Below are 27,975 nucleotides of genomic sequence, written 5' to 3'. Positions count from 1 at the left end.
AGAGTGGAGTTTCAATGAATGTCAATGGAAGGCGTGAGTTGCAAACAAATGGTCATATTGTGAAAACTATCAGGACTATGGCTTAGCCGTGGACATTTCTAGTGGCAGCAGGGATAGCTGAACGTTTTGATATAAGATTTGTGTAGGTGGGCCTGAAAATGAGGGAGTGGTGGCAGTTTAGAAATCATGTCCTGATTTTTCAGCTTTTGCCAGCTCCCACTCTAGCTTTGCCATTCATTCCTATGGGACAAATTTCGCCACAAGAACGACGATATTCCGTGAACCATTCGGCGAAACGTTCCACAAAGTAATAGCAATCCGATCGGGAACAATCTGCACGTTTTGGTATATTTTTGTCTATGTAGTGTAAAAACTGTGGGAGGAGTTAGGGTGGCAAATTTGGCTATAATAAGAATAATAAGAACTAGAAAAGGTACAATTTCTGGGGAAATTGTGTGAAGTGTTCTTGCCTCCATCAGTAGTCTACAACTAGAGTGGACGGAGTAACTGTTAGTATTTATTTATATAGCACATTTAATTGCAATGTTGTTGCCCAAAGTGCTTCACAGTTACATTAAAACATACAGTTATAAAAAATTAGCAGGTGTAAAAGGCTTTGTCTATGACATCACTTGCTGCTGCAGCCTTGCACAGGTCAGAGTATTTTGGCGGTTGCCATCTTCAAACGGTCGTATTTTAAAAACTATAATTCCTACAGTGAAGAGCTTTATATTGTGAGAATCACAAGACCCAGACCTACATTTTGATGTATAGTATGTCTCTGAGATATTAACAATGAAGGCACAGTCGCAGTTTAGAAATTGCCCTTCAAATGTGAGCTTTGCAGAGTGGAGTTTCAATGAATGTCAATGGAAGGCGTGAGTTGCAAACAAATGGTCATATTGTAAAAACTATCAGGACTATGGCTTAGCCGTGGACATTTCTAGTGGCAGCAGGGATAGCTGAACGTTTTGATATAAGATTTGTGTAGGTGGGCCTGAAAATGAGGGAGTGGTGGCAGTTTAGAAATCATGTCCTGATTTTTCAGCTTTTGCCAGCTCCCACTCTAGCTTTGCCATTCATTCCTATGGGACAAATTTCGCCACAAGAACGACGATATTCCGAGAACCATTCGGAGAAACGTTCCGCAAAGTAATAGCAATCCGATCGGGAACAATCTGCACGTTTTGGTATATTTTTGTCTATGTAGTGTAAAAACTGTGGGAGGAGTTAGGGTGGCAAATTTGGCTATAATAATAATAATAATAATAATAATATATATGTGAGATAACATTAAGTGGTCTTGCTATGCAAGAACACTTAATAACTAGAAAAGCTACAATTTCTGGGGAAATTGTGAAGTGTTCTTGCCTCCACCAGTAGTCTACAACTGGAGTGGGTGGAGTAACTGTTATTTATTTATATAGCACATTTAATTGCAACGTTGTTGCCCAAAGTGCTTCACAGTTACATTAAAACATACAGTTATAAAAACATTAGCAGGTGCAAAAGGCCCTGTCTATGACATCACTTGCTGCTGCAGCCTTGCACAGGTCAGAGTATTTTTGCGGTTGACATCTTGAAACGGTCGTATCTTAAAAACTATAAATCCTACAGTGAAGAGCTTTACATTGTGAGAATCACAAGACCCAGACCTACATTTGATGTATAGTGGGTCTCTGAGATATTAACAATGAAGGCACAGTCGCAGTTTAGAAATTGCCCTTCAAATGTGAGCTTTGCAGAGTGGAGTTTCAATGAATGTCAATGGACTGCGTGAGTTGCAAACAAATGGTCATATTGTGAAAACTATAAGGACTATGGCTTAGCTGTGGACATTTTTAGTGGCAGCAGGGATAGCTGAACGTTTTGATACAAGATTTGTGTAGGTGGGCCTGAAAATGAGGGAGTGGTGGCAGTTTAGAAATCATGTCCTGATTTTTCAGCTTTTGCCAGCTCTCACTCTAGCTTTGCCATTCATTCCTATGGGACAAATTTCGCCACAAGAACGACGATATTCCGTGAACCATTTGGCGAAACGTTCCACAAAGTAATACCAATCCGATCGGGAACAATCTGCACGTTTGGTAAATTTTCGTCTATGTAGTGTAAAAACTGTGGGAGGAGTTAGGGTGGCAAATTTGGCTATAATAATAATAATAATAATATATATGTGAGATAACATTAAGTGGTCTTGCTATGCAAGAACACTTAATAATATATATGTGAGATAACAGTAAGTGGTCTTGCTATGCAAGAACACTTAACTAGAAAAGCTACAATTTCTTGGGAAATTGTGTGAAGTGTTCTTGCCTCCACCAGTAGTCTACAACTGGAGTGGGTGGAGTAACTGTTATTATTTATTTATATAGCACATTTAATTGCAACGTTGTTGCCCAAAGTGCTTCACAGTTACATTAAAACATACAGTTATACAAACCATTAGCAGGTGCAAAAGGCCCTGTCTATGACATCACTAGCTGCTGCAGCCTTGCACAGGTCAGAGTATTTTTGCGGTTGCCATCTTCAAACGGTCGTATTTTAAAAACTATAAATCCTACAGTGAAGAGCTTTATATTGTGAGAATCACAAGACCCAGACCTACATTTTGATGTATAGTTTGTCTCTGAGATATTAACAATGAAGGCACAGTCGCAGTTTTGAAATTGCCCTTCAAATGTGAGCTTTGCAGAGTGGAGTTTCAATGAATGTCAATGGACTGCGTGAGTTGCAAACAAATGGTCATATTGTGAAAACTATAAGGACTATGGCTTAGCCGTGGACATTTCTAGTGGCAGCAGGGATAGCTGAACGTTTTGATATAAGATTTGTGTAGGTGGGCTTGAAAATGAAGGAGTGGTGGCAGTTTATAAATCATGTCCTGATTTTTCAGCTTTTGCCAGCTCCCACTCTAGCTTTGCCATTCATTCCTATGGGACAAATTTCGCCACAAGGACAACGATATTCCGTGAACCATTCGGCGAAACGTTCCACAAAGTAATAGCAATCCGATCGGGAACAATCTGCACGTTTTGGTAAATTTTCGTCTATGTAGTGTAAAAACTGTGGGAGGAGTTAGGGTGGCAAATTTGGCTATAATAAGAACTAGAAAAGGTACAATTTCTGGGGAAATTGTGTGAAGTGTTCTTGCCTCCATCAGTAGTCTACAACTAGAGTGGACGGAGTAACTGTTAGTATTTATTTATATAGCACATTTAATTGCAATGTTGTTGCCCAAAGTGCTTCACAGTTACATTAAAACATACAGCTATAAAAAATTAGCAGGTGTAAAAGGCTTTGTCTATGACATCACTTGCTGCTGCAGCCTTGCACAGGTCAGAGTATTTTGGCGGTTGCCATCTTCAAGCGGTCGTATTTTAAAAACTATAAATCCTACAGTGAAGAGCTTTATATTGTGAGAATCACAAGACCCAGACCTACATTTTGATGTATAGTATGTCTCTGAGATATTAACAATGAAGGCACAGTCGCAGTTTAGAAATTGCCCTTCAAATGTGAGCTTTGCAGAGTGGAGTTTCAATGAATGTCAATGGAAGGCGTGAGTTGCAAACAAATGGTCATATTGTGAAAACTATCAGGACTATGGCTTAGCCGTGGACATTTCTAGTGGCAGCAGGGATAGCTGAACGTTTTGATATAAGATTTGTGTAGGTGGGCCTGAAAATGAGGGAGTGGTGGCAGTTTAGAAATCATGTCCTGATTTTTCAGCTTTTGCCAGCTCCCACTCTAGCTTTGCCATTCATTCCTATGGGACAAATTTCGCCACAAGAACGACGATATTCCGTGAACCATTCGGCGAAACGTTCCACAAAGTAATAGCAATCCGATCGGGAACAATCTGCACGTTTTGGTATATTTTTGTCTATGTAGTGTAAAAACTGTGGGAGGAGTTAGGGTGGCAAATTTGGCTATAATAAGAATAATAAGAACTAGAAAAGGTACAATTTCTGGGGAAATTGTGTGAAGTGTTCTTGCCTCCATCAGTAGTCTACAACTAGAGTGGACGGAGTAACTGTTAGTATTTATTTATATAGCACATTTAATTGCAATGTTGTTGCCCAAAGTGCTTCACAGTTACATTAAAACATACAGTTATAAAAAATTAGCAGGTGTAAAAGGCTTTGTCTATGACATCACTTGCTGCTGCAGCCTTGCACAGGTCAGAGTATTTTGGCGGTTGCCATCTTCAAACGGTCGTATTTTAAAAACTATAATTCCTACAGTGAAGAGCTTTATATTGTGAGAATCACAAGACCCAGACCTACATTTTGATGTATAGTATGTCTCTGAGATATTAACAATGAAGGCACAGTCGCAGTTTAGAAATTGCCCTTCAAATGTGAGCTTTGCAGAGTGGAGTTTCAATGAATGTCAATGGAAGGCGTGAGTTGCAAACAAATGGTCATATTGTAAAAACTATCAGGACTATGGCTTAGCCGTGGACATTTCTAGTGGCAGCAGGGATAGCTGAACGTTTTGATATAAGATTTGTGTAGGTGGGCCTGAAAATGAGGGAGTGGTGGCAGTTTAGAAATCATGTCCTGATTTTTCAGCTTTTGCCAGCTCCCACTCTAGCTTTGCCATTCATTCCTATGGGACAAATTTCGCCACAAGAACGACGATATTCCGTGAACCATTCGGCGAAACGTTCCACAAAGTAATAGCAATCCGATCGGGAACAATCTGCACGTTTTGGTATATTTTTGTCTATGTAGTGTAAAAACTGTGGGAGGAGTTAGGGTGGCAAATTTGGCTATAATAAGAATAATAATAATAACTAGAAAAGCTACAATTTCTGGGGAAATTGTGAAGTGTTCTTGCCTCCACCAGTAGTATACAACAGGAGTGGGCGGAGTAACTGTTATTTATTTATATAGCACATTTAATTGCAACGTTGTTGCACAGTTACATTAAAACATACAGTTATAAAAACATTAGCAGGTGCAAATGGCCCTGTCTATGACATCACTTGCTGCTGCAGCCTTGCACAGGTCAGAGTATTTTTGCGGTTGCCATCTTCAAACGGTCGTATTTTAAAAACTATAAATCCTACAGTGAAGAGCTTTATATTGTGAGAATCACAAGACCCAGACCTACATTTTGATGTATAGTATGTCTCTGAGATATTAACAAGGAAGGCACAGTCGCAGTTTAGAAATTGCCCTTCAAATGTGAGCTTTGCAGAGTGGCGTTTCAATGAATGTCAATGGACTGCGTGAGTTGCAAACAAATGGTCATATTGCGAAAACAATCAGGACTATGGCTTAGCCGTGGACATTTTTAGTGGCAGCAGGGATAGCTGAACGTTTTGATATAAGATTTGTGTAGGTGGGCTTGAAAATGAGGGAGTAGTGGCAGTTTAGAAATCATGTCCTGATTTTTCAGCTTTTGCCAGCTCCCACTCTAGCTTTGCCATTCATTCCTATGGGACAAATTTCGCCACAAGAACGACGATATTCCGAGAACCATTCAGCGAAATGTTCCACAAAGTAATAGCAACGCGATCGGGAACAATCTGCACGTTTTGGTATATTTTTGTCTATGTAGTGTAAAAACTGTGGGAGGAGTTAGGGTGGCAAATTTGGCTATAATAAGAATAATAATAATAACTAGAAAAGCTACAATTTCTGGGGAAATTGTGTGAAGTGTTCTTGCCTCCATCAGTAGTCTACAACTAGAGTGGGCAGAGTAACTGTTAGTATTTATTTATATAGCACATTTAATTGCAATGTTGTTGCCCAAAGTGCTTCACAGTTACATTAAAACATACAGTTATAAAAAATTAGCATGTGTAAAAGGCTTTGTCTATGACATCACTTGCTGCTGCAGCCTTGCACAGGGCAGAGTATTTTGGCGGTTGCCATCTTCAAATGGTCGTATTTTAAAAACTATAATTCCTACAGTGAAGAGCTTTATATTGTGAGAATCACAAGACCCAGACCTACATTTTGATGTATAGTATGTCTCTGAGATATTAACAATGAAGGCACAGTCGCAGTTTAGAAATTGCCCTTCAAATGTGAGCTTTGCAGAGTGGAGTTTCAATGAATGTCAATGGACTGCGTGAGTTGCAAACAAATGGTCATATTGTGAAAACTATAGGGAGTATGGCTTAGCTGTGGGCATTTTTAGTGGCAGCAGGGATAGCTGAACGTTTTGATATAAGATTTGTGTAGGTGGGCCTGAAAATGAGGGAGTGGTGGCAGTTTAGAAATCATGTCCTGATTTTTCAGCTTTTGCCAGCTCCCACTCTAGCTTTGCCATTCATTCCTATGGGCCAAATTTCGCCACAAGAACGACGATATTCCGTGAACCATTCGGCGAAACGTTCCACAAAGTAATAGTAATCCGATCGGGAACAATCTGCACGTTTTGGTATATTTCTGTCTATGTAGTGTAAAAACTGTGGGAGGAGTTAGGGTGGTAAATTTGGCTATAATAAGAATAATAAGAATAATAATAATATATATGTGAGATAACATTAAGTGGTCTTGCTATGCAAGAACACTTAATAATATATATGTGAGATAACATTAAGTGGTCTTGCTATGCAAGAACACTTAATTAATAAAATGCCCACCCCCACCAATGCTCTGCACTCACACACACACACACTGCACTCTCACACACACACACTGCACTCTCACACACACACAGCATTCATACACACACTCATACACACACTGCACTGCATTCATTATATACACACATTGCAGTCATACATACACACTGCACTCATACACACACTGCATTCACACTGCACTCATACACACACTGCACTGCATTCATTATATACACACTGCACTCACACACACTGCACTCATATACACACTGCATACACACACTGCCCTCATACATACACACTGCACTCATACATACACACTGCACTCATACATACACACTGCACTCATACATACACACTGCATTCACACTGCACTGCATTCATTATATACACACTGCACTCACACACTGCATTCATTATATACACACTGCATACACACTGCACTGCATTCATTATACACGCACTGCACTCATACACACACTGCACTCCATTCATTATATACACACTGCATTCATACACACACTGCATACACATACACACTGCATACACACACTGCATTTATACACACACACTGCACTCATACATACACACTGCACTCATACATACACACTGCACTCATACATACACACTGCACTCATACATACACACTGCATTCACACTGCACTGCATTATATACACACTGCACTCACACACTGCATTCATTATATACACACTGCACTCATACACACACTGCACTCCATTCATTATATACACACTGCATTCATACACACACTACATACACACAGCATTCATATACACACTGCATTCATACACACACACACACACACACACACACTGCATTCATTATATACACACACTGTAAATAAATATTCAGTTAATATAACTTTTTTAGGATCTAATTTTATTTAGAAATTTACCAGTAGCTGCTGCATTTTCCACCCTAGTCTTATACTCGAGTCAATAAGTTTTCCCAGTTTTTTGGGGTAAAATAAGGGGCCTCGGCTTATATTCGGGTCGGCTTATACTCGAGTATATACGGTAATATAATGAGGTAATATATAATAATGACACACATGTCTCTCCTAAAATCCTATAATCATAAAGTATGATAGTATGATGTAAAGGTATCAATTATCGATAATAGGAATACATTCATGACAGAGTTTTTTAGTGGATGACATTATTAGACTGATTGCAGCAGCGGGTGGAGTGGATTTTTATTTAATACTAGGGTCAATTTTTTATGGGATAAGGGGTGCCCTCGAAGGCACAATAGGGACAGTTATTGTGTTAATTCCTCCCCCCCCCTCCCCTCTACCCTATCCTGCTCTACATTTGGTCAACTATAGGGATTTTCACCTCAAGCGTCAGACTCTTTATCAGATATCTATCTCACAGACGCTGATAGCTATTTTTGTTACATTCTTGATATATTCCTATAGCGACTGAGATACATAGTTGTTAATAGAATCAGTATTATCACTGGTGGCCACCCAGCAAGTACCTATAATTTTCTTTTATGTCAGTTGACATTCTGTTACCAAACAGTTTAACTGACATATGATTTAGTGATTCACATTACATCTGTCTTTTTGGTGCAGAATGGACCAGCCTCTGTCATTTTAATTCATTTTAGTTTTGTGTATATGTTTACTTAGTACTATTAGTTCTGTGTTGTAGTGGGTCTTTTTGTGTTTTGAGACCTTTTAGGGATTTATACTTCTATTAAAAGTTACGTTTTAATATATATATATATTTTTTCTAGTATTCCATTATCTATATAGTATAGTATATCCTCTGCCTCTTTTCTTTCTTTCATCTCTCTACAGGGGTTATGCCCCAATTAGGAGGTATACATAGGCATTCATTATTATTTTTTCTTCTCTTTTTCTTTTTGTTGCCTGTCTATATATGGAGAGCACTCTGTATATAGCTCTAGCTTGCTGTTTGGAAAGCAGTGCTTGTAGCAGTTCAGTTTTCATGCTGGGAGATAAAGTATTTCCAGGCACATAGAGGAGCGAGGGGCATATACTGATAGCATCTGAGCACATTCTTTATGAATTTAGCAGTGCAGGGCTTTGCTCATGGAGTGTCAGGGTTCTTACCTGAGGTGGGATACTGAAGCGCAGATATGTTTGCTCACCCTTGCAGATAGACGCAGTCCAAGGTGACCAGATAAGAAGCCACCTGGACTGTGAATCTGTGCATGGGGGCTGTGCAGGAAAGGTGATTCCAATGCAGTACCGACAAGGACACAAACCGCAGGATAGTCTAAGGATAGCCGAAGTCCAGGAATGCCAGAGATCAGGATAAACGAAGACAGAAGCCAGGGTCAATACGGAGCAATACGGTGAGAACCGTGACATGGAGTGCTTAGAAAATGAGACATTTACAGCAATATTCTATGTCTCTCACAGGGTTTGTGAAGGTGCTGTCATTTTGTTTTAAATTATTATTATTTTTTTTTTTTTCTAATGAAGACCTTTGGGTAAGAGGGGGGGGATTTGACCCATTTTCGGCCCAAAATGAGATAAGGTAATTTTCTACCGAAATTTCGGTACATCCCTACAAAAAACGAAGTTCAAGAGTTCTGAGAACGGACAACAGTTAAAGGACCACTCTAGGCACCCAGCCCACTTCAGCTTAATGAAGTGGTCTGGGTGCCAGGTCCAGCTAGGGTTAACCCATTTTTTTAATAAACATAGCAGTTTCAGAGAAACTGCTATGTTTATAAATGGGTTAATCCAGCCCTCAAAGCCTCTAGTGGCTGTCTCATTGACAGCCGCTAGAGGCGCTTGCGTGATTCTCACTGTGGAAATTACAGTGAGAGCACGCAAACGTCCATAGGGAAGCATTGATCATGCTTTCCTATGAGACCCGCTGAATGCGCGCGCAGCCAGCCGAATGGGAGGAGAGGAGGAGGAGAAGAGCTCCCCGCCCGGCGCTGGAGAAAGTTAAGTTTTAACCCCTTTCCTCTCCCCAGAGCCAGGCGGGAGGGGGACCCTGAGGGTGGGGGCACCCTCAGGGCACTATAGTGCCAGTAAAACGAGTATGTTTTCCTGGCACTATAGTGTTCCTTTAAGGATACTATTATACTAACTACTAACAGTAGAAAGGAACAATAGAAGAGTTTCAGTATGCCTATACGACCAAATGTACAACATATTAAGATAAAAATATTGGTCCTTACTGTATTATCGAGCTGCAAGTAATGTTTTAAGAGTGCTTCTAAACCGCCCTCAATGGTCTACAGAAAAATTAAATCTGTAAAAGGTTAGCCCTTGGTTCTGTCACCAAAGGAAAGGTTAAAACTGCTCTGTCATGACCGCATCAGTCTTTTTTGTTTGTTTTTTGTTGTTGTTTTTTTCTTTGTTTTTTTTTACCTTCCTCCCTGCCCCCCCATCCCACCTTCTTGACTCCACTGCATTTAGTTTTGCCCCTAGTTACCTCCAAATGCCTCTATGTTTCTCAATCCCCTCTCCCCCTCTCATTTCATGCCAGGATCCTGGTCCTGTGCTCTGGCAACTTAGTATGGTCAGATGATGGCCCTGTAGGACACGTGATCTGCCCACAGTAGATAGCACTGTGAAATTCCTGCGCATGCCCAGTTTAAATTGCGCATTCGCTATTAGCTAATTTGTCAGAAAGAAGAATGAATAGAAATTACAAAGCGAGAACGGTCGAAAAAAAAACTGATCGTTCAGTTTATTAGAAGAAGCTACCGGCTGTAAAAATAAAAGCGATTGCGAGCTGTGCTTAGAGCTTCGCACTACATCTCCAGCATAATTTTGTATTGACGTGGTTAATTTTATTCAGAATGTTTAGCATTTGATGGAAGATTTTATAGTAAAGTTTTAGAATATTTAAGCAGTGCAGTGACTTTTTAACTTCTTGAATTGATCTGTACCACTGATCTAACCGAATAGAAGTCCCGCTCGCTTGTTCCCAATTTTTTCAGGCTTTTGGTTTAGACTCTTTCTTTGACTCTCAGTATTTCGTACCAATTAGATCTAAGTTTACCTTTTACATTATTTTTAAATAAATCATTATTTATTAATCCCATCATAATAATCATGTAGGAGATAAGTTAAGGAATTCCTTATTCTTAAGTGGGACAATATTTCTCTTGAGTTAAGGCAGAGACTCAGCTGTAATTGCGAGAGGCGTTATTTTGTTTTCCTCCAGCAGGTCCACTATTTTAATTGTCCCTATTTAGTCAAATTCACTATATTTAGAGCAGTAATATTATATTCAATTGTATTAATTGAACTATACGTAGAGATTTTATCTAGCATACATTTTCCCCCCTATATTTAACCAGTTTCCAAAAATATCTCTTAAGTAAGGAGTTTCTATATTTTATAGAAAACTGGCGCTAGCTCTAGCGTTGGTCCATATCATAGAGGAAATATCCTTCGTTTTACAGAAGGGCTCGACTCCATATCAAGGCTCCTCCCTTGACCTGCTACAACCATCCAACGACTTTTATAATTGTCTCCCACCCGTCACCAATTAGAGGGGACCAATTAGCACCCCATCCCCCCTTTTCTAAGTGACAAATTGAGGGGACCAATCCCCTCCCCCCCCTTGTCACTTAGGGACCCTTTTTTTTTTTGTTTAGTAGCTTCATTCAGGGAGGGACACTGTTCCACCCTGTTAATTATTTTAATAGGTTGCCAATTATGGGTCACTTTATTAGATTAGAGGGCCCTATTAGTAGATGGCTCCCCAATATATGGGTATCTACTAAGCAGCTTCAAGATGCAGCCGTGGCACTAGTCTGATCGGAATTTCTTTCATTCAAATGAAATTACGAACCGAACAATAAGTACAGAATGTCGTACTAACACAAATAGACAAACTGTACTCGTTGTGTTGGGACAAAATGAAAAAACGTGAGGACAAAGAGGTGAGTATGGTGGAAAAATGTCTGACCACAGGAAATGGAGCAAACTAAAGCTCTTCCTTTGGTCAAAGAAGGTCAAATGTAGGGAAAATACATGACAAAGTAGTTCCTATTTTGTCTTAAAGGGACACCATAGTCTCCAGAACAACTACAGCTTAATGTAGTTGTTCTGGTAAGTATAATAGCTCCCTTCAAGCACATTCATGTAAACATAGGCAGTGAGTGTTTACATTGCCCCTAGGGACACTTTCAGGTGGCCACTCCTTAGATGGCCACTGGAGAGGCTTCCTGGCTGCACAGTAAGCAGCCCTGCCGTTCAGCGTCCCCATGTTCTGCATGGAGACGCTGAATTTTTCTCATAGAGATGCATTGATTCAATGCATCTCTATAAGGAGGTCCTGATAGTCCAATACGGCATTTGGCCCCGCCCAGTGCGATTGGCTCAAAATTGGCCATTTTGATGCTGTCACAAAGGGGGTGGAGCCAGCGCTGGCAGACCCACGCAGCGCTGTAAATAAGGTGAGTTTTAAACTTTTGTAGGGGGTCTAAGGGTCGGCAAGCCACCTAAATGGTGGGTTTAGCACTATAGGGTCAGGAATACATGTTTTAAAGAAAACTAGATTAGATAGAAAGAAAACGATTGGTGAAAGGTAAGCTTTAACCGTAAAACTACACTGGTAATAAACAGAGGATATTATTAGTGTAATCTTTCTGTCATGCTGTTCATATGGATTCTCTCTGTTAATCCCTTAATGCCGTTACGGCTTTCTATGCCGTCCCGCATTAAATGGGCTTTAAAGCCGTTGCAGCCCCAGGAGGTCCGGGGTACTTACCTTCACCACGATTCTCTTCAGGAGGACTGCCTGATAGCCCAGGCAGACCTCCCATGTCAAAAATGGCCCCCTATAGCTGGCTGTTGATCTGCCAGCAGGGGGACTGTCTGGGCTGTGAGACAGTCCCCCTGCTGGTGGGAGGTGTGTAATATATTATTAAACATGTTTAAAATAAGTGTGTGTGTGTATATATAGAAAGGCGTAGCCTGTAATTGTGGGAGGGGTTACCCGGCTATAAAAGCTCAGGCCCCCGCCAAATCAGTACTGGAATCGCTGGGTTCATTCAGAACCTTTGACTTCCGGTTCAACTTACCTGGACCTCGCTCCCACGTGGTCTGGCGGTCTCCGTGCCCGGCATGAAGTGCTCCAGCTCGGCTTGCTACTCTTGAATCCGGCGAACTCCCATCCTCCTCAGCCACACTTGCAGAGTTTTCAGTCAGTACAAGTCTCGTTGGTCACCGTGCCCAGCATCAACTGCGGCATTCCCCGCTCGCGGTCAGATTCCGGCGAACTCCCATCACGCTCAGCCACCCTTGCGGCGGACCCAGTATCTTGGAACATACTTACCTACTTCAGTGTTCCGCTTCTAGGGTACCAAGAACCGTGAGTCTCCCATCCACACCACGCTCAGCCAGACGCCTGGCGCCCATTCATTAATTTACACCCATTTACCCACACTTTCATTCATACTTACCGTACCACTCCATGCTCCGTTTGGTGCCTCACTCCACGCACGCACATTTCACCACTCTGGTACTTACCCTCCAATGCTTGCTGGCAAGCTGGCCATTCGGAATACGAACAGGTTCATTCCAATACTTACTATATACACAGCTGCTCACTACGACCCCCGGTGGCAATAACATGTCATTACATAAGAAATGCTTTATCATTTAAATTCTGTTTTCCCTCCTTTTTCCTTGTGTTAACTTTCAAAATCGTGTATTAATTCATTATACGTTTGCTTGTTGGGTCACCCTAGGTACCCCTATATATGCGCATTACGGCATCAGTTTACCCAAAAAGCATGCCAACAGCAGCTCGCTAACTATACTATAACCACCGTTATTGAAGTACTTATCTTAAAACATTCCATGTTACTAATAGCTACAATATATTACCTGTCACCCATACTAGGCAGGTGTCCAAACCTTACCTATACTCCCGGCCTCACCTGACAGCCTCAGTTATTTACTCATTAAAGACAAGTTCTGATTCTGGTTATACGTTTCGTTCAAGGCCCATTTGAACCATTTCCTACTCCTCCCCTGAACCCAGGGTTCTCTAACGGACTCCTAGTTAATTATAGGTATATTACGGAGCACCCCATCCCTAGTGTTTACATAACTAATATGGTACAGTGGATAACTTTAAGCTTTATCCTCAGATAACTCCCCTTACTTGCGTGAAAGCAATTATCCAGACAGAACCATTGTTACAGGCCTATCAGATTCTAAAATTATCCTCTAATCCCCCGTTGAGAACTCTAACTATTATGCAAATAGGTACGTCATCGCTTGACACTCGCTCCCCAGATCTCAAATGTATAGGGCGGTCAACTGGTGACGTTTAGCGTACGGTCCCTAGCTTAAATTGTAAAGTAAAGTAAACTAATCCCGTGAGGCCAACACCCATCCTCATCGGAGGTATACGCCCCTCGGCCCAACGCATAGCTAGAGCCTCACTACAACCACTCATGGTTACCAGTTAGGGCCTCACCGGTCACAGCCAATTACTTTTGTCTTGTTACTATCACCGAGAGGCCAACCATCCTGCCACATCGTTCGAGTGGCCCCTGTCCATCCGGCCCTCATCATAGATAGAGCCTCTCCCGCCACTTGGCACTAGTAGGGCCTCACCTTCCCAGTAGGATAGATAATGTTTCGCCTCTGGCCTAGCTAGCACCAGTTGACTCAGGCACCTTTACTCAAGATCCAGGTCCTGTTTCTTACCCTATTCTTCTTTTTCCAGTATGTCTCAAACCCACGACCAGGGAAAAGAGCTGACCTTACCTGAAACCCCAACCAGGCCTGCTACCCCGGCTGACCTAAGTACACCTACTGAAAACTTAGAACCAGCCAGCCCATACGCTCTCCGGTCATGGACCATCCCCAAGCTCGCGGCCGAATTACGTCACTTAGGGGTCCCGTTTCCAGCTACTGCCCGCAAAACCGAACTATACAAAATTTTCATCACAAACACTTGTACTCCCCAGCCAGGAGTGGTTCGGCACTCAGAAAACTATGAGATCAAGGGCCTGATGTCATCTCTTCTGACCTCATTCACCACGATCAGCGTTAAGCTGAACAAACTGGAAACCCCTCAGACTTCGACAGTCACCTCACACATACCAACCCCACTTCGGCTCTCCTCCCTCACGGTAATGACACTCCCATAAACCCAATGCCAAGCACGTCCACTCACATCATCACGCCTGCACACTTTGTACCCCCGACGATACGCAAATATATTCGGGAAAGCAAGGACATAAACCTTGTGTCTTTATTAGTCGCTTCACAAGATATGGTAGGAAACTAGGCCTATTGCTACGGCGATCTTTCGGTTGTGCTAAAGCCAGAGATCCTAGGCTCAACCGAAGGCTCGCCGTACCTGAGTTAGTCCTTGCCTTTGGCCTCTATCGTGAAGTAATTTGTTCCACCTCCCCGCACCGTAGGGAGGAATTAGATTGATACACGCACAGGTTGGTGGACCTAGGGCACAAGTATGGAGGGCTTTCTTTCAAAACCATGCATTGTGCGCCTCCATCTTACACTCCACCAACTTGTGCCCAGTCGATCCTAGCCTTCTTACCACTAGTCGTGCTTCCTTCGGTTCCTCCACTGCAGAACACAGAGGACTAAAGGACAAGTTGGGCAGACCCATAGTATACCTTGGGAAAGCTCAGATCTGCAACAGCTATAATTCGGCCAGTTGTGGATTTAGCTTGTGCAGACTGCAGCACGTCTACTCAATTTGCTTCAGGGCACACACCAAAACCATATGTCCCAATCATCTGTACCCAAAACAACGACTAACCGAAGTAAGCATCGACTACCTGGCATTCTACCTCCAGACACACCCTTCCCAGCACTTAGTCGACTTCCTCATCCAAGGCTTCACTAATGGTTTCCACACAGGCCTTCTTACACTTCCTACAGGTATTCACGAATGTCCCAACTTACAGTCTATCCTTGACCCGCTCACCACACATTCACTACTCACAAAGGAACTGACGAATGGATTTATCTCGGGCCCCTTCTCTCACTCCCCGTTTTCCAGTTGGCGTACCAAACCATAGGTATTGCCACTGGAAAATGTAACAATATAAAGAGACAGCCTTACGACTTGTCCGCTCCGAATTCCTTAGCAACCCCCAGCATTAACTCCTTCAGAAGAGTTTTCACTGCAGTACACAACAGGGTCAATACCATTCAGGCCATTCTTTGGGCAAGGGGTAGGAGCTTGGTTGGGAAAAAACGATATTTCTAACGCTTTCAAACTCCTACCTATTCACCCATCCCTGTGGCACGTTCACGGCATCTAATGGGAAGACAAATACTACTTTGCTACCCAACGTACTTTCGGAGCCAAAAGCAGCACCAAACTATTTGATATATGTGCCGACACACTAGGTTGGCTACTCCTTAATATTACCCAGTGCCCCTCCGTTCAGCAATACTCGGATGACTTCCTCACTATAGAATCACCTCAGTTCTCTCCAGTCAGCCTCCAGAAGACCTTGGCCCTATTTGCAGCATTAGGACTTCCACTGTCACAAGAGAAACTACAGGCCCTACTACAAATCTTACGTTCCTGGGCATTCACCTGGACACTGTTACCTTACAGGCTAGTTTACCAGGAGAGAAGGTGCGACAAATCATAGAGATGGTGGAGTATTTTCTGGTTAAGGACACGTGTACCAGGTCAGACCTACAATCTTTACTGGGCACGTTGGACTTCGCCATAAGAATCATTCCGCAAGGCCGGGCATTCATCTCTGGATTGTTGTGCCTTCTCCCTTTACTCAAAACTAACTCCAGCTCCCCGTCACTAGATACTCAAGCCAGGGCAGATCCACTCATGTGGCTACGCTTCCCGTCTCACTGGAATGGGAGAGCCATGTTCATCACTCCTTTATCAGATTCCTCACCTGTCATCTGGACTGATGCCGCAGCTCACACAGGGTTGCAGCAATCTATCACCATGACTGGTTCAGAGATTCATGGCCAGTAGAAACCCTAGGTTTGCCCTCAGTTCCCACTACATCAGCCCTATTCAAATCTATCCGATTGTGGCAGCTGCCAGAGTATGGGGACACTTATTGGGGGGGGGGGGGGGGGAAGCAGGGATAAATGCTCTTCCGACAACAAACCAGCCTGTGACATAATAAACAAGGGTAGATCCTCCTCACTCACCATCATGAAATTAATCCGAAGGCTAACTTGGTTTTCTTCAGGACACACCCCACAGCCAACTCCAGACCGGTCAGCACCCCCCCCCCCCCCCCCCCATTCCAAGACCTCTTCCTGGATACCTAGCCGGAGCAGCCCTATCCACAAATACATTCCTTGCATACGATCGAGCGTTTACCATATACACCAAATTCACGACACATCATCAAATAATTGACACTCATTCTCTAGATTCCATTATTGCATTTCTTTCTTTCTGCCACCTTAACCTAAAATTATCATTGAACACCATTAAACTATATCTCTCGGGTATACAACATCACATCATCAGCCTACCCTAGTTCAAAACCCGTCATGTCATTCCTATCCCGTGAAAAACATATAAAAAGGCATACTAAGATTAGACCTACCTCTTCCAGACTTCCGATAGACGGTCCCAAGTTTTGCGCACTCTCCAATATCTTGGACTCCAAACCTTTTGAAACCATACCAACCTAGTTATCAAGACAGCGACTTGATAGCGACTTGGGTTTTTACGACCAAACGAGTTCACCACCAATAAGTGTGTCGTGTAATCATCAGCTCCTCAAAATTTCAAACCTCCAGAAACACACAGATCACTACATACTCACCTTAGGTCACACAAACTAATCAAATAGGCACACCTACCAAGAGCCGCTACTATCCCACCGGCAATCAGTGGTGCCCCGTCGCAGTATTTTACACCTTTCTGGCTACTCTCACAGATCTCAGTCAAAACGCCCCACTACTCTCATTACAAGGTTTCCCCTTAACAACTGGCTAGTTCATTCAGTACATCCGACTCGGCCTCAACCCCACAGGGTTTTCTGGTCACTCGTTTAGAATTGGAGCCGCTTCGGCAGCCTCAAGTCACAACGTACCCTCTAACATAATTAAAAGTTTAGGCCGGTGGAAATCCGCGGTCTACGCCACTTACATTCCACAACCAGCAACAGAACTAAGATCAGCATTCAAAGGTCTTGCTATGTAACCTATGTATATAATAAAGTGTATTGTTTACTCCAACCTTTTTGCCCTCTTTTATTACAGGCCTACCCCATACGTCGGTTCCGGCACACCACAACCGACTATCATATTCTGGTATAATCATTATACTTTACGGCTTATGTCCCCGACTACAAATAGAAAGGCGTAGCCTGTAATTGTGGGAGGGGTTACCCGGCTATAAAAGCTCAGGCCCCCGCCAAATCAGTACTGGAATCGCTGGGTTCATCCCTCCCACCACAACCCTCTATAACCATTCTTGGGTGGGCCCTCTTTTATTACAGGCCTACCCCATACGTCGGTTCCGGCACACCACAACCGACTATCATATTCTGGTATAATCATTATACTTTACGGCTTATGTCCCCGACTACAAATATATATATAATGTCATACATAGTGTATTTTAATGTTAATATAAGTACATATATTAGTATTAAAATACACTTAGAATGACGTTACATATATACAAGTTATATATTTTATATAAAATATTTTAGTTATTTTTGTAATATATATATATATATATATATATATATATATATATATATATATATATATATATTTACAAAAATAACTAAAATATTTTTTTTAAAATGTAAATTATATATACATATGTAAGTTCATTCTTTCTAGGGATCGACCGATATTGATTTTTTTTTTTAGAGCCAATACCGATAATCTGTGAACTTTCAGGCCGATAACTTGCCGATATCCTGTACATTTACCATTTTGAAAAAATAAACTTGTAAATGCACAAAATATACGTGCCACATGTAGTGTGTTTAGACAGGGGAGCTGTGTGTGTTTGTCTGGTGAATGCAGTGTGTATTTGTGTAGTGTGTATATAATGAATGCAGGGTGTGTTTGTGTAGTGTGTATAGTGAATGCAGTGAGTGTTTGTGTAGTGTGCGTATAGTGAATGCAGTGAGTGTCTCTATTGGCCGATACGATATTGCCGAAAATACAGAATATTGTAATACCGAAAAAGTAATATTTTAACATAATTATGTGATGTGATAAAGTGAAGGCAGAGAGGCCATTTAACCGCAGGGGGAGTAAATGTAGTTTGTGTGTTGCACAACACAAAGCTATGTTTAGTTATGGGCCTCTGGGGTGGAGCATTTGGAGAGAAGGGTGGGCCAATGCTCCACTCCTCATTTAGACCCAACTGGGAGAAATAAGGTCCAGGTCAGAGTTTTTTGGAACTGTCTCCAACCCACTGCTCAGCTGCTGATAATCAGCTGTAGCAGTGGGAATAAACCACTCCCTGCTAGGCAGTTACAGGGGGGATTGCTGGCTTCCTCCCTGGAAGCAGGTAGGAGAGAGGCTGTTCTCTCCAGAGAGAGAGAGTCAAGGAGACTAGGCACTGGCTTGGAGTGCAGAAGGAAGCAGTCAAGGCTGGCTTGGAGCACTGGGAGTGCAGAAAGGGAAGCAGTTAAGGCTGGTTTGGAGCACTCGGAGTGCAGAAAGGGAAGCAGTTAAGGCTGGCTTGGAGCACTGGGAGTGCAGAAAGGGAAGCAGTCAAGGCTGGCTTGGAGCACTGGAGTGCTGAGAGCGGACAAAGACACTAGGTTGGTGAAACCAATATTATTTTGTTGTAGTTTAACCCCTGAGAGATAGGGAATCTGATGTTAGTGTTCAGACGAGCTAGGTTTTTTCTTTATAGGGATTTGTGTTATATTTATGTTTTCATTTGCTGCTGTCTCCTGTGTGGTCTTACAAATAAAGTGCCTGGATTATATGAAAATAAAAGGACTGTGCCTGTTGTTTACCCTAGAGGACCGTGCTACCTGCAGACAAGGATCACAGTGATTTAATTAAAATTTGATTGACATGCCTGACAACCCAGGCAGAAAGTGCAGATAATTTAATTCACAAGCACTATATTTAACCCTGTAACTTTCCAAGACACCATAAAACCTGTACATGGGGGTACTGTTTTACTCAGTAGACTTCGCTATTAGTGTTTCAAAATGGTAACTTGTATTACAACGATGATATTTTTAGTAAAAGTTAAGTTTTTTCAATTTTTCACACATGAACAGCACTTTTACTGACTATATTATTGTTGTAATATGTTTTACTGTTTTGAAACACTTATGTTTGTGTTCAGTGAAGTCTCCCAAGTATAACAGTACCCCCCCCATGTACAGGTTTTATGGTGTTGTGGAAAGTTAGAGAGTCAAATATAAGGATTGCATTTCATTTTTTTCACATTGAAATTTGCCAGATTGGTTATGTTGCCTATGAGACCGTATGGTAGCCCAGGAATGAGAATTACCCCCATGATAGCATACCATTTGCAATAGTAGGCAACCCAAGGTATTGCAAATGGGGTATGCCCAGTCATTTTTAGTAGCCACTTAGTAACAAACACTGGCCACATATTAGTTTTTTGCTTTTTTTCACACAAAAAACAGTGTTTGTGACTAACGGTCTACTAAAACAGACTGAACATACTCCACTTGCAATATGGTATGCCATCATGGGGGTAATTCTCATTCCTGGGCTACCACATGGTCTCAAAGGTAACATTAATCTGGCAAATTTCAATGTGAAAGAACTGAAAAATGGAATGTGCTATATTTGACCCTGTAACTTTCCAAAACACTGTCAAAATTGTTAATGGGGTGAGGGGGTACTGTTGTATTTGTGAGACTTTGCTGAATCCAAATATGTGCTTTTTTAAGTTAAAGCTAACAGTATTATGACATTTACAGCTAAAATGTCAGGCGGAACTAAAAAAAAAAAAATGTAATCTTTATTTATTTTTTATTTTTATTTATAATAAATTAAGTTTCAAATATGAATAGTTCATGAGTAATTAAAGCCCAGTTTCTCATGAAGAAAATTATATATAATAAGTGTGGGTGCACTTAATATGAAAGAGGTGAATTACGGTTGAACAGACATATAGCGCAAATTCCAGTTTTTGTTTACATTTTGTTTTGATCAGAACGTGTACTATTGACTCCATCCTGAAGGGGTTAACCGCTTCCTGACGGATTACGGACCGGGGCCGTCATGCGGTAAAGTTAACCCCAGATCGCGGCGATCGCAGGCTTAACGCTATTCCGATCTGTCTCTGTATTAGAAATAGAAAAATGAATCCAGGCACTCCAAATGAATTCCAAGAAAAAGGCAATTTATTGGAACCAGCAGCTACAAAGCGACCTTTCAACCCCTAAGGGTCTTTATCAAGCACCCTGGATTCCTTGGCAAGGGGTGGAGTGCACTTCCATCAGTTTTCTACATTTGTCTCTGTATTAGAGGCAGACTGGGAGCACCCAATCGCGTTGCCCCAGCAGCAGTGATCGCTCTGTCAGAGCGAGCACATGTGCTGCAGGTACGTGTTCTGTGTGGAGTGCAGGGAGACGGATCAGTGATGATCTGCTTCTCCCTGTAAAAAAATAAAGTTGGTTTAAAAATCACACCCCCCTTTACCCATTCCCTGCCAATTGATCACTGAATACAGTGATCAATTGGCAGGGACTACATTTTACTGTGATCTGATTTTTTTTTTTTTTTTTTAAGTTGAGGTTCAACCTGTATTTTTTGTAACCCTCGGGTTAATTTTATTTAATTTAAATATATGTAAATAATATATTTAGCTGGGGTGGGTGGAAGTTAGTGGGGAATTGGGGAATTTGGTGTTTTGGCTAGCTAGGGGTTAAAGGGACACTCCAGGCACCCAGACCACTTCTGCCCATTGGAGTGGTCTGGGTGCCAACTCCCACTACTCTTAACCCTGCAAGTGTAATTATTGCAGTTTTTTATAAACTGCAATAATTACCTTGCAGGGTTAACTCCACCTCTAGTGGCTGTCTAGACAGCCACTAGATGGCACTTCCTGCATCATAGCACAGAAATCCTGTGCTAGAGCGTCGCTGGACGTCCTCACGCTGTGTGAGGACCTCCAGCGTCGCTCAATTCCCCATAGGAAAGCATTGAAAAGTATTTTCAATGCTTTTCTATGGGGAGCTCTAATGCAATGCCGCGCATGCTCATTAGGTCTCCCCGGCCGGTAGGTGGGATCAGTCTCGCCCACCGGCCGACGTAATACAGAGGAGGAGCGGCGGCGGAGGAAGAAGCAGCGACGTGGGACACGTCGCTGCCTCTGGTAAGTTACTGAAGGGGTTTTCACTCCTTCAGCAACCGGGGTTGGGGGGTGGGAAGGAGAGAGGGGACCTGCAGTGCCAGGAAAACGGATTGTTTTCCTGGCACTGGAGTTTTCCCTTTAACATTAAAAAAAGGTTTAAAAAGTAAAAAAAAAAGTTTTAATAACATTTTTTTAAAAAAATCCCACCCTCCTTTACCCAGTCCTAATAAAAATTAACCCCTTCACTGCCGGTTGATCACTACCTACAGTGATCAAAATACAGATCACTGATTTTTTTTTTTTTGATTTTTTTTTTTTAAATCCTCAGGGGTTCAATTTATTTAATTTAAATATTTTAAAATGATATATTTTTGCTAGCTAGGGCGGGTGGGAGTTATGCGAAATTGGGGAATTTATGGTGCTGCTTACTGCTAGTTAGGGGTTAACGGTAAAAAAAAAAAAGCTTATAAAAATTTTAAATCTGTAAAAAACAAAAAAAGTTTTTTAAGAAAGTTTAGGAAAGTTTAAAAAAAAATTAATAAGCAAAAAAAGTTTCTAAACTAGTTTTAAAAAGTTAAAGTTTAAAAAAGTAAAAAAAGATCCCACGCTTTTTGAATTACCCCAGGGTGTATTCTTTAATACATAGTATGTGTTTGTGGGGAAGTTTGAATAACAAACCACCTAGACTACTCCAAAATGGAACATGGACACAGCGTAAAACTTCAAAGTTAGAAAACTGTCTGCGTCTCAAATGTGCCCCTTCCATGACCACATCTACCTGGCAAAGATACTTATGGGGGTATTGCTGTACTCAGACAACATAGCTGAGAAACATATGAAGTATTATACTGTCGTAGCACGCATAAGGTTTTCAAAATATACTGTGCAAACTCACTTTGTGTGAAAAAGGCAGAAAAAACGCTTATTACCACTACACTTGGTACAAGCTAGCCGGAAAATTATCCCACGCTAAGGTTCAAAATATGCATTTTGAAATACCCCGGGATGTCTTCTTTAAGAAATGGTATGCCTTTATGGTGTTTATATTATATTTGTGTACGGCACATTACGAGGACGTTAGGCAATGATAATAAAAAGAAGCAGTATTAGTAATAGCAAGTCAGTTGAGGTGTGCCGAAACTGACGTGAGGTTAGGCCTGTAAAAGAGGGCCCACCTCGGAGAAATAATAAATTGAGGGTGCGGTGGGAGGGGCACTTCCGGGATCGTCGCTGACAGGTAAGCTGGATTGTAGTGCGTTATATAGAGCAAGTTGTACCTCCCACAATTCCAGGCCAAGCCTTCTATTTGTGTACGGCACATTACGAGGACGTTAGGCAATGATAATAAAAAGAAGCAGTATTAGTAATAGCAAGTCAGTTGAGGTGTGCCGAAATGATTAGAAGCGATTTCTAAACATTCATATAAGTTTATTTAAATACAAACATTATTTAGACATATTATGGAAAGCCATTCTTATTTCATTTTCAGGGTTAGGAATGTACCTATTGTATGCAGATGATTTCCATCTTCCCATGTTTTTAATGATGTGTGTCGGTACGTGGTTACCTGAGGCAGCTGAAGCTGCACCAATGGGAAAGGAATGACCCGTGAATGCGTGTGGGTTATGTCCAAGCCTGAGTAATAAAGTACGAATGTAATACATAAATTGTTTGGTTGTTAGGGGCTTCCCTTGAATGGCCAACAGTGGACAAGCTGGGTCGGAAGTGATTTGGGACATCACTAGTCTATCTAAAAGTGGTACAGGACACCATTTGGTAAAGGTAGGATAGTATTTAATTTCTACCGGAGGACCTGTTTGGCTTGTTTTGGTATGGGAAATGGATAGGATATAGTGGTCTTGTTCTTTGTGTAGGTGTTTCTTTTGGAGGCAAAGCTTAGTATCGGTTGCTTTTTCCACCGAGAACTCTTTAGGTCTCAAAATAAATATATAAATAAATTTCTATTTTAATTTTACACATGTTTAATTCTTTTTTTTTACTTTCCCACCAGCAGGGAAAGTAAAGTTTCATTCTTGACATTTCAGACATTCCCCCTGCTGGCAGATCCACAGCCAGCTATAGGGGGTCATGTGATCGCTCTTTGAGAGCGATCACATGGCCCCCGGGGGCTTCTTTTGCCGTGGGAGGGCTGTCTGGGCTGTGATGCAGTCCTCCCGAAGCGGAGCGCCAGGTAGGCAAGTATCCCGGGCGCTCCAGGGCCGTTACGGCGTTCTATGCCGCCACAACGGCTTTAAAGCCCACTAAATGCGGGACGGCATAGAATGCCGTAACGGCGTTAACGGGTTAAGCCTAATGCAAGCTTCTGAAGCCGTGTCCTTAAGGGGATAAGGACTGAGCAAAATGTCAGAACGTAAACAAAAACTTGAATTTGCAATATGTATGTTCAGGTGTAATTCACCTCTTTCATATTATGTGCACCCACACTTATTATAGATCATTTTATTCAGGGGAAACCAGGCTTTCATTTACCATCAAATATTTAGGTATGAAACATAATTTAATTTGAATAAAATATTAAAAATGGGAGTTCTACGTGATATTTTTTAGTTCTACGTGATATTTTAACTGTGACTGTCATAATACTGTTTGCTTTTATTGCAATAAAATACACCTATTTGTATTCAGCGATGTCTTATGTGTAAAACAGTACCCTCTATGTACAAGTTTTATGGTGTTTTGGGAAGTTACAGGGTTAAAAATAGCATGTTACATTTTTTACAGTTTTTTCACATTGAAATTCGCCAGATTGGTTACGTTGCCTTTGAGACCATATGGTAGCCCAGGAATGAGAATTACCCCAATGATGGCATACCATTTGCAATAGTAGACATTTTTCACACTCAAATATTAACACTAACTTTGGCCAGTGTTTGTGAACAAGTGGCTACTAAAAACACTTGACATACTCCATTTGTAATACTTTGGGTTGTCTACTATTGCAAATGGTATGCCATCATGGGCGTAAGTTTCATTCTTGGGATACCATACGGTCTCATAGGCAACGTAACCAATCTGGCGAATTTCAATGCGAAAAAACAAACGCAAGCCTTGTATTTGACTCTGTAGCTTTTGAAAACACCATAAAACCTGTTCATGTAAAATGTATCACAACAATTATATTGTCCGTGTAAGTGCCATTTGTGTGTGAAAAATGCAAAAAATTTCACTTTCACTGACGATCTCTTCATTGTAATACATTTTACTGTTTTGAAACACTAATATTTGTGTTTAGCAAAGTCTTCCGAGTAAAACAGTACCCCCAATGTTCAGGTTTTATGTTGTTTTGCGGTTAAATATAGTGCTAGCAAATTAAATTCCCTGGACATTCGGCCTGGGTTGTCAGGCAGGTCCCACAAATTGCAATTCATAAAATGACCTAATTATGTAAATATATACGTTTGTGACAAAATCCCTGGTTTTATGTATACTCAGTTGTTTTCTCTTTCGCCTGCTGTTTGTGTAGTTAGCCCATTTCGTACTTTATCTAAAAAACGAACAAAACTACCGAACAGCCAGGCCAACCAACTTGGAAGTGTGCCGCTCATTTACCCCCCAGAACTGCGGTTACACACAAACATGTGTCGAACGTCTTTTCCGGCCACAATTTCTCCCGAACACCTCTGGGACCATCTCATTTCCATCCCGTTTGTTTCTAATTATGCAAACGCCGTGTCGTTCGGCGGATTACTTCCACGAAAGAGACCGACCCCAGATAGCTAAACTCATGGAGCTATTGCTGGACATACTTTATATTTCGTTTCCCATAGGAATGCATTGAAAACCAATTCATCCGTTCGAGGTCAGAAAAAAAGTCAAAATGAGCTGGCATGTAAACCAACCCACAATGCAAAACATACAATAAAAGGCATGCAAACGATAGATCTCAGCTCCCTTTCCACAGCTTGAGAAATGCACCAAAAAGTCCCAAAACAACTGCAAACAATTTCCAGAATGGCTCCAAAAACTCAATGTAAAAGCCGCTCCAACACCTCCACACTCGACGCCACGTGCTACCCACAGGCTCCAGCATGCAGGGGGCGGTGCTATAAACCTTCCAGGTGCAATGCATCCTGGGGAAGCTTGCTTTGTATTGCAAACATTTTTTGTAAATCGAGGCATTATTTTCAATGTATTTTAATTTGTAAACCAAAACTGAAGCGGTTTGTAAACAGAGGTCCCACTGTATATATTTAATCAATATCATTCTACGTGTATTTTGATATTAATATATATTTATATATATATATATTGATATTAAAATACACGTAGACAGTGTATGTATATATGTGTGTGTGTATATATATATATATATATATATATATATATATATATATATATATATATATAAATAAATGTGTGTATATATGATCCAAGTATATATAAAAACTTTTTAATCTTTTATTCATTTTTTTACAGCCATCAGGGGGAGTACCTGTCATTACAGGCACTCTCCCTGCTGGCATTGCTGTAGACGTCCCTGCTGGCATTGCTGTATGCCGTCCATGTGATCGTGAGGTCCTCTCAAGGACCTCGCGATCACATGGCCTAGGAGGGCCGAATCGGCATCAGGGGGTCTCCCTGGGATGCCAGGTGAGTTCCCCCACCGGGTAAGTAAATAGGACGGCGGGGAGATGCTATGCCACCCCCCCACCCCCCGCGTTTAGAGCCGGGTCTCCAAGGACGGCATAGCATGCCCGCCGTCCTTAAGGGGTTAATGTGTGTTTTGCACTTGAAATCCCTGACACAAATGTTCTTGTGTGGTGTATATATTTAACAAATAAATAATTCTCCATTTTTTTCTCTTGCAGGCAGATCAGTGCACTGGTCTTCAGGGCTTCCTCATCTTTCATAGCTTTGGAGGCGGCACAGGATCGGGTTTCACTTCATTGCTTATGGAGAGACTCTCGGTCGATTATGGAAAAAAGTCAAAGCTAGAGTTTGCCATCTACCCTGCTCCGCAAGTGTCTACTGCTGTTGTGGAGCCTTACAACTCCATCCTAACTACACACACAACACTTGAACACTCTGACTGTGCCTTTATGGTAGATAATGAAGCAATTTACGATATATGTAGGCGTAATCTAGACATTGAGCGCCCAACATACACCAATCTTAACCGCCTTATAGGGCAGATAGTGTCATCCATCACAGCTTCTCTGCGCTTTGATGGAGCCCTAAATGTGGATCTGACAGAGTTTCAGACAAATTTAGTGCCATATCCCCGTATACACTTCCCACTAGTCACATATTCTCCCATAATTTCTGCAGAAAAAGCATACCATGAGCAGCTCTCTGTGTCTGAGATAACCAATGCCTGCTTTGAACCATCCAACCAAATGGTTAAATGTGATCCTCGTCATGGTAAATACATGGCATGTTGCATGTTGTACCGTGGAGATGTGGTACCAAAGGATGTGAATGCTGCGATTGCAGCCATTAAAACAAAGCGTACTATACAGTTTGTGGATTGGTGCCCAACTGGGTTTAAGGTGAGTTGATTTGGCAACTGGTATAAAATTGTCATGGAGAATTGTCATTGTAAAAGACTGGTTAAATAATAGTAGAATTGTAGACAAAGGGTCGCTAATAACTGTAAAAATATGCTCATTGCATATGTGTTAGTGGCTTACATCTGCGGGAATTTATGAAAACAATTTCTGCACCTGTAAGACTACTTCCTTTATCATCACTGACCCCAAAATAAATGTATTTAATCTTGTTTTCTGGATTGTGCACAGTGCGCTCAGGTATCCTTCTCTGGTGAGAGCCTGAGCTGTTTCTTTGACTCCCAAGCATATGCCTAATCTCCAAACTGAATACAAAAAGAAACCTGTATAATCTCTCAAAACAGAATAAATTGATAACACAACAATGATATTGTCAGTGAAAGTGAGGTCTTTCTGCATTATTCCAGACACAAACTGCACTTTTGCTGATTATATTGTTGTGATACATTTTACTGTTTTGTTAAACTAATATTTGTGTTCAGTAAGGTCTCCCGAGTATAACCGTACACCCCCCCCCCCCCACCTGTACATGTTTTATAGTGTTTTTGAAAGTTAAAACTTGCCCATTTCAGTTTTTTTATTGAA

The 27,975-nt window shown here is 41.5% G+C and overlaps 1 protein-coding gene across 1 annotated transcript in view; it reads left to right on the top strand.

The window, feature by feature from the left end:
• Window positions 1–27,975, top strand: part of LOC134609778 (tubulin alpha-1D chain-like) — a 120,169-nt gene that overhangs the window by 83,812 nt on the left and 8,382 nt on the right. Inside the window, exon 4 of the mRNA XM_063453190.1 lies at window positions 26,692–27,372. Within this exon, the coding sequence (XP_063309260.1) occupies window positions 26,692–27,372 (681 nt within the window). The remainder of the gene's footprint in view (window positions 1–26,691; window positions 27,373–27,975) is intronic.

Source organism: Pelobates fuscus, chromosome 1 (genome assembly GCF_036172605.1).
Source record: "Pelobates fuscus isolate aPelFus1 chromosome 1, aPelFus1.pri, whole genome shotgun sequence".
Lineage (NCBI taxonomy): Eukaryota > Metazoa > Chordata > Amphibia > Anura > Pelobatidae > Pelobates > Pelobates fuscus.
The sequence above is the reverse complement of the archived record's forward strand: the minus strand, read 5'-3'. Positions and strand labels throughout refer to the sequence as shown.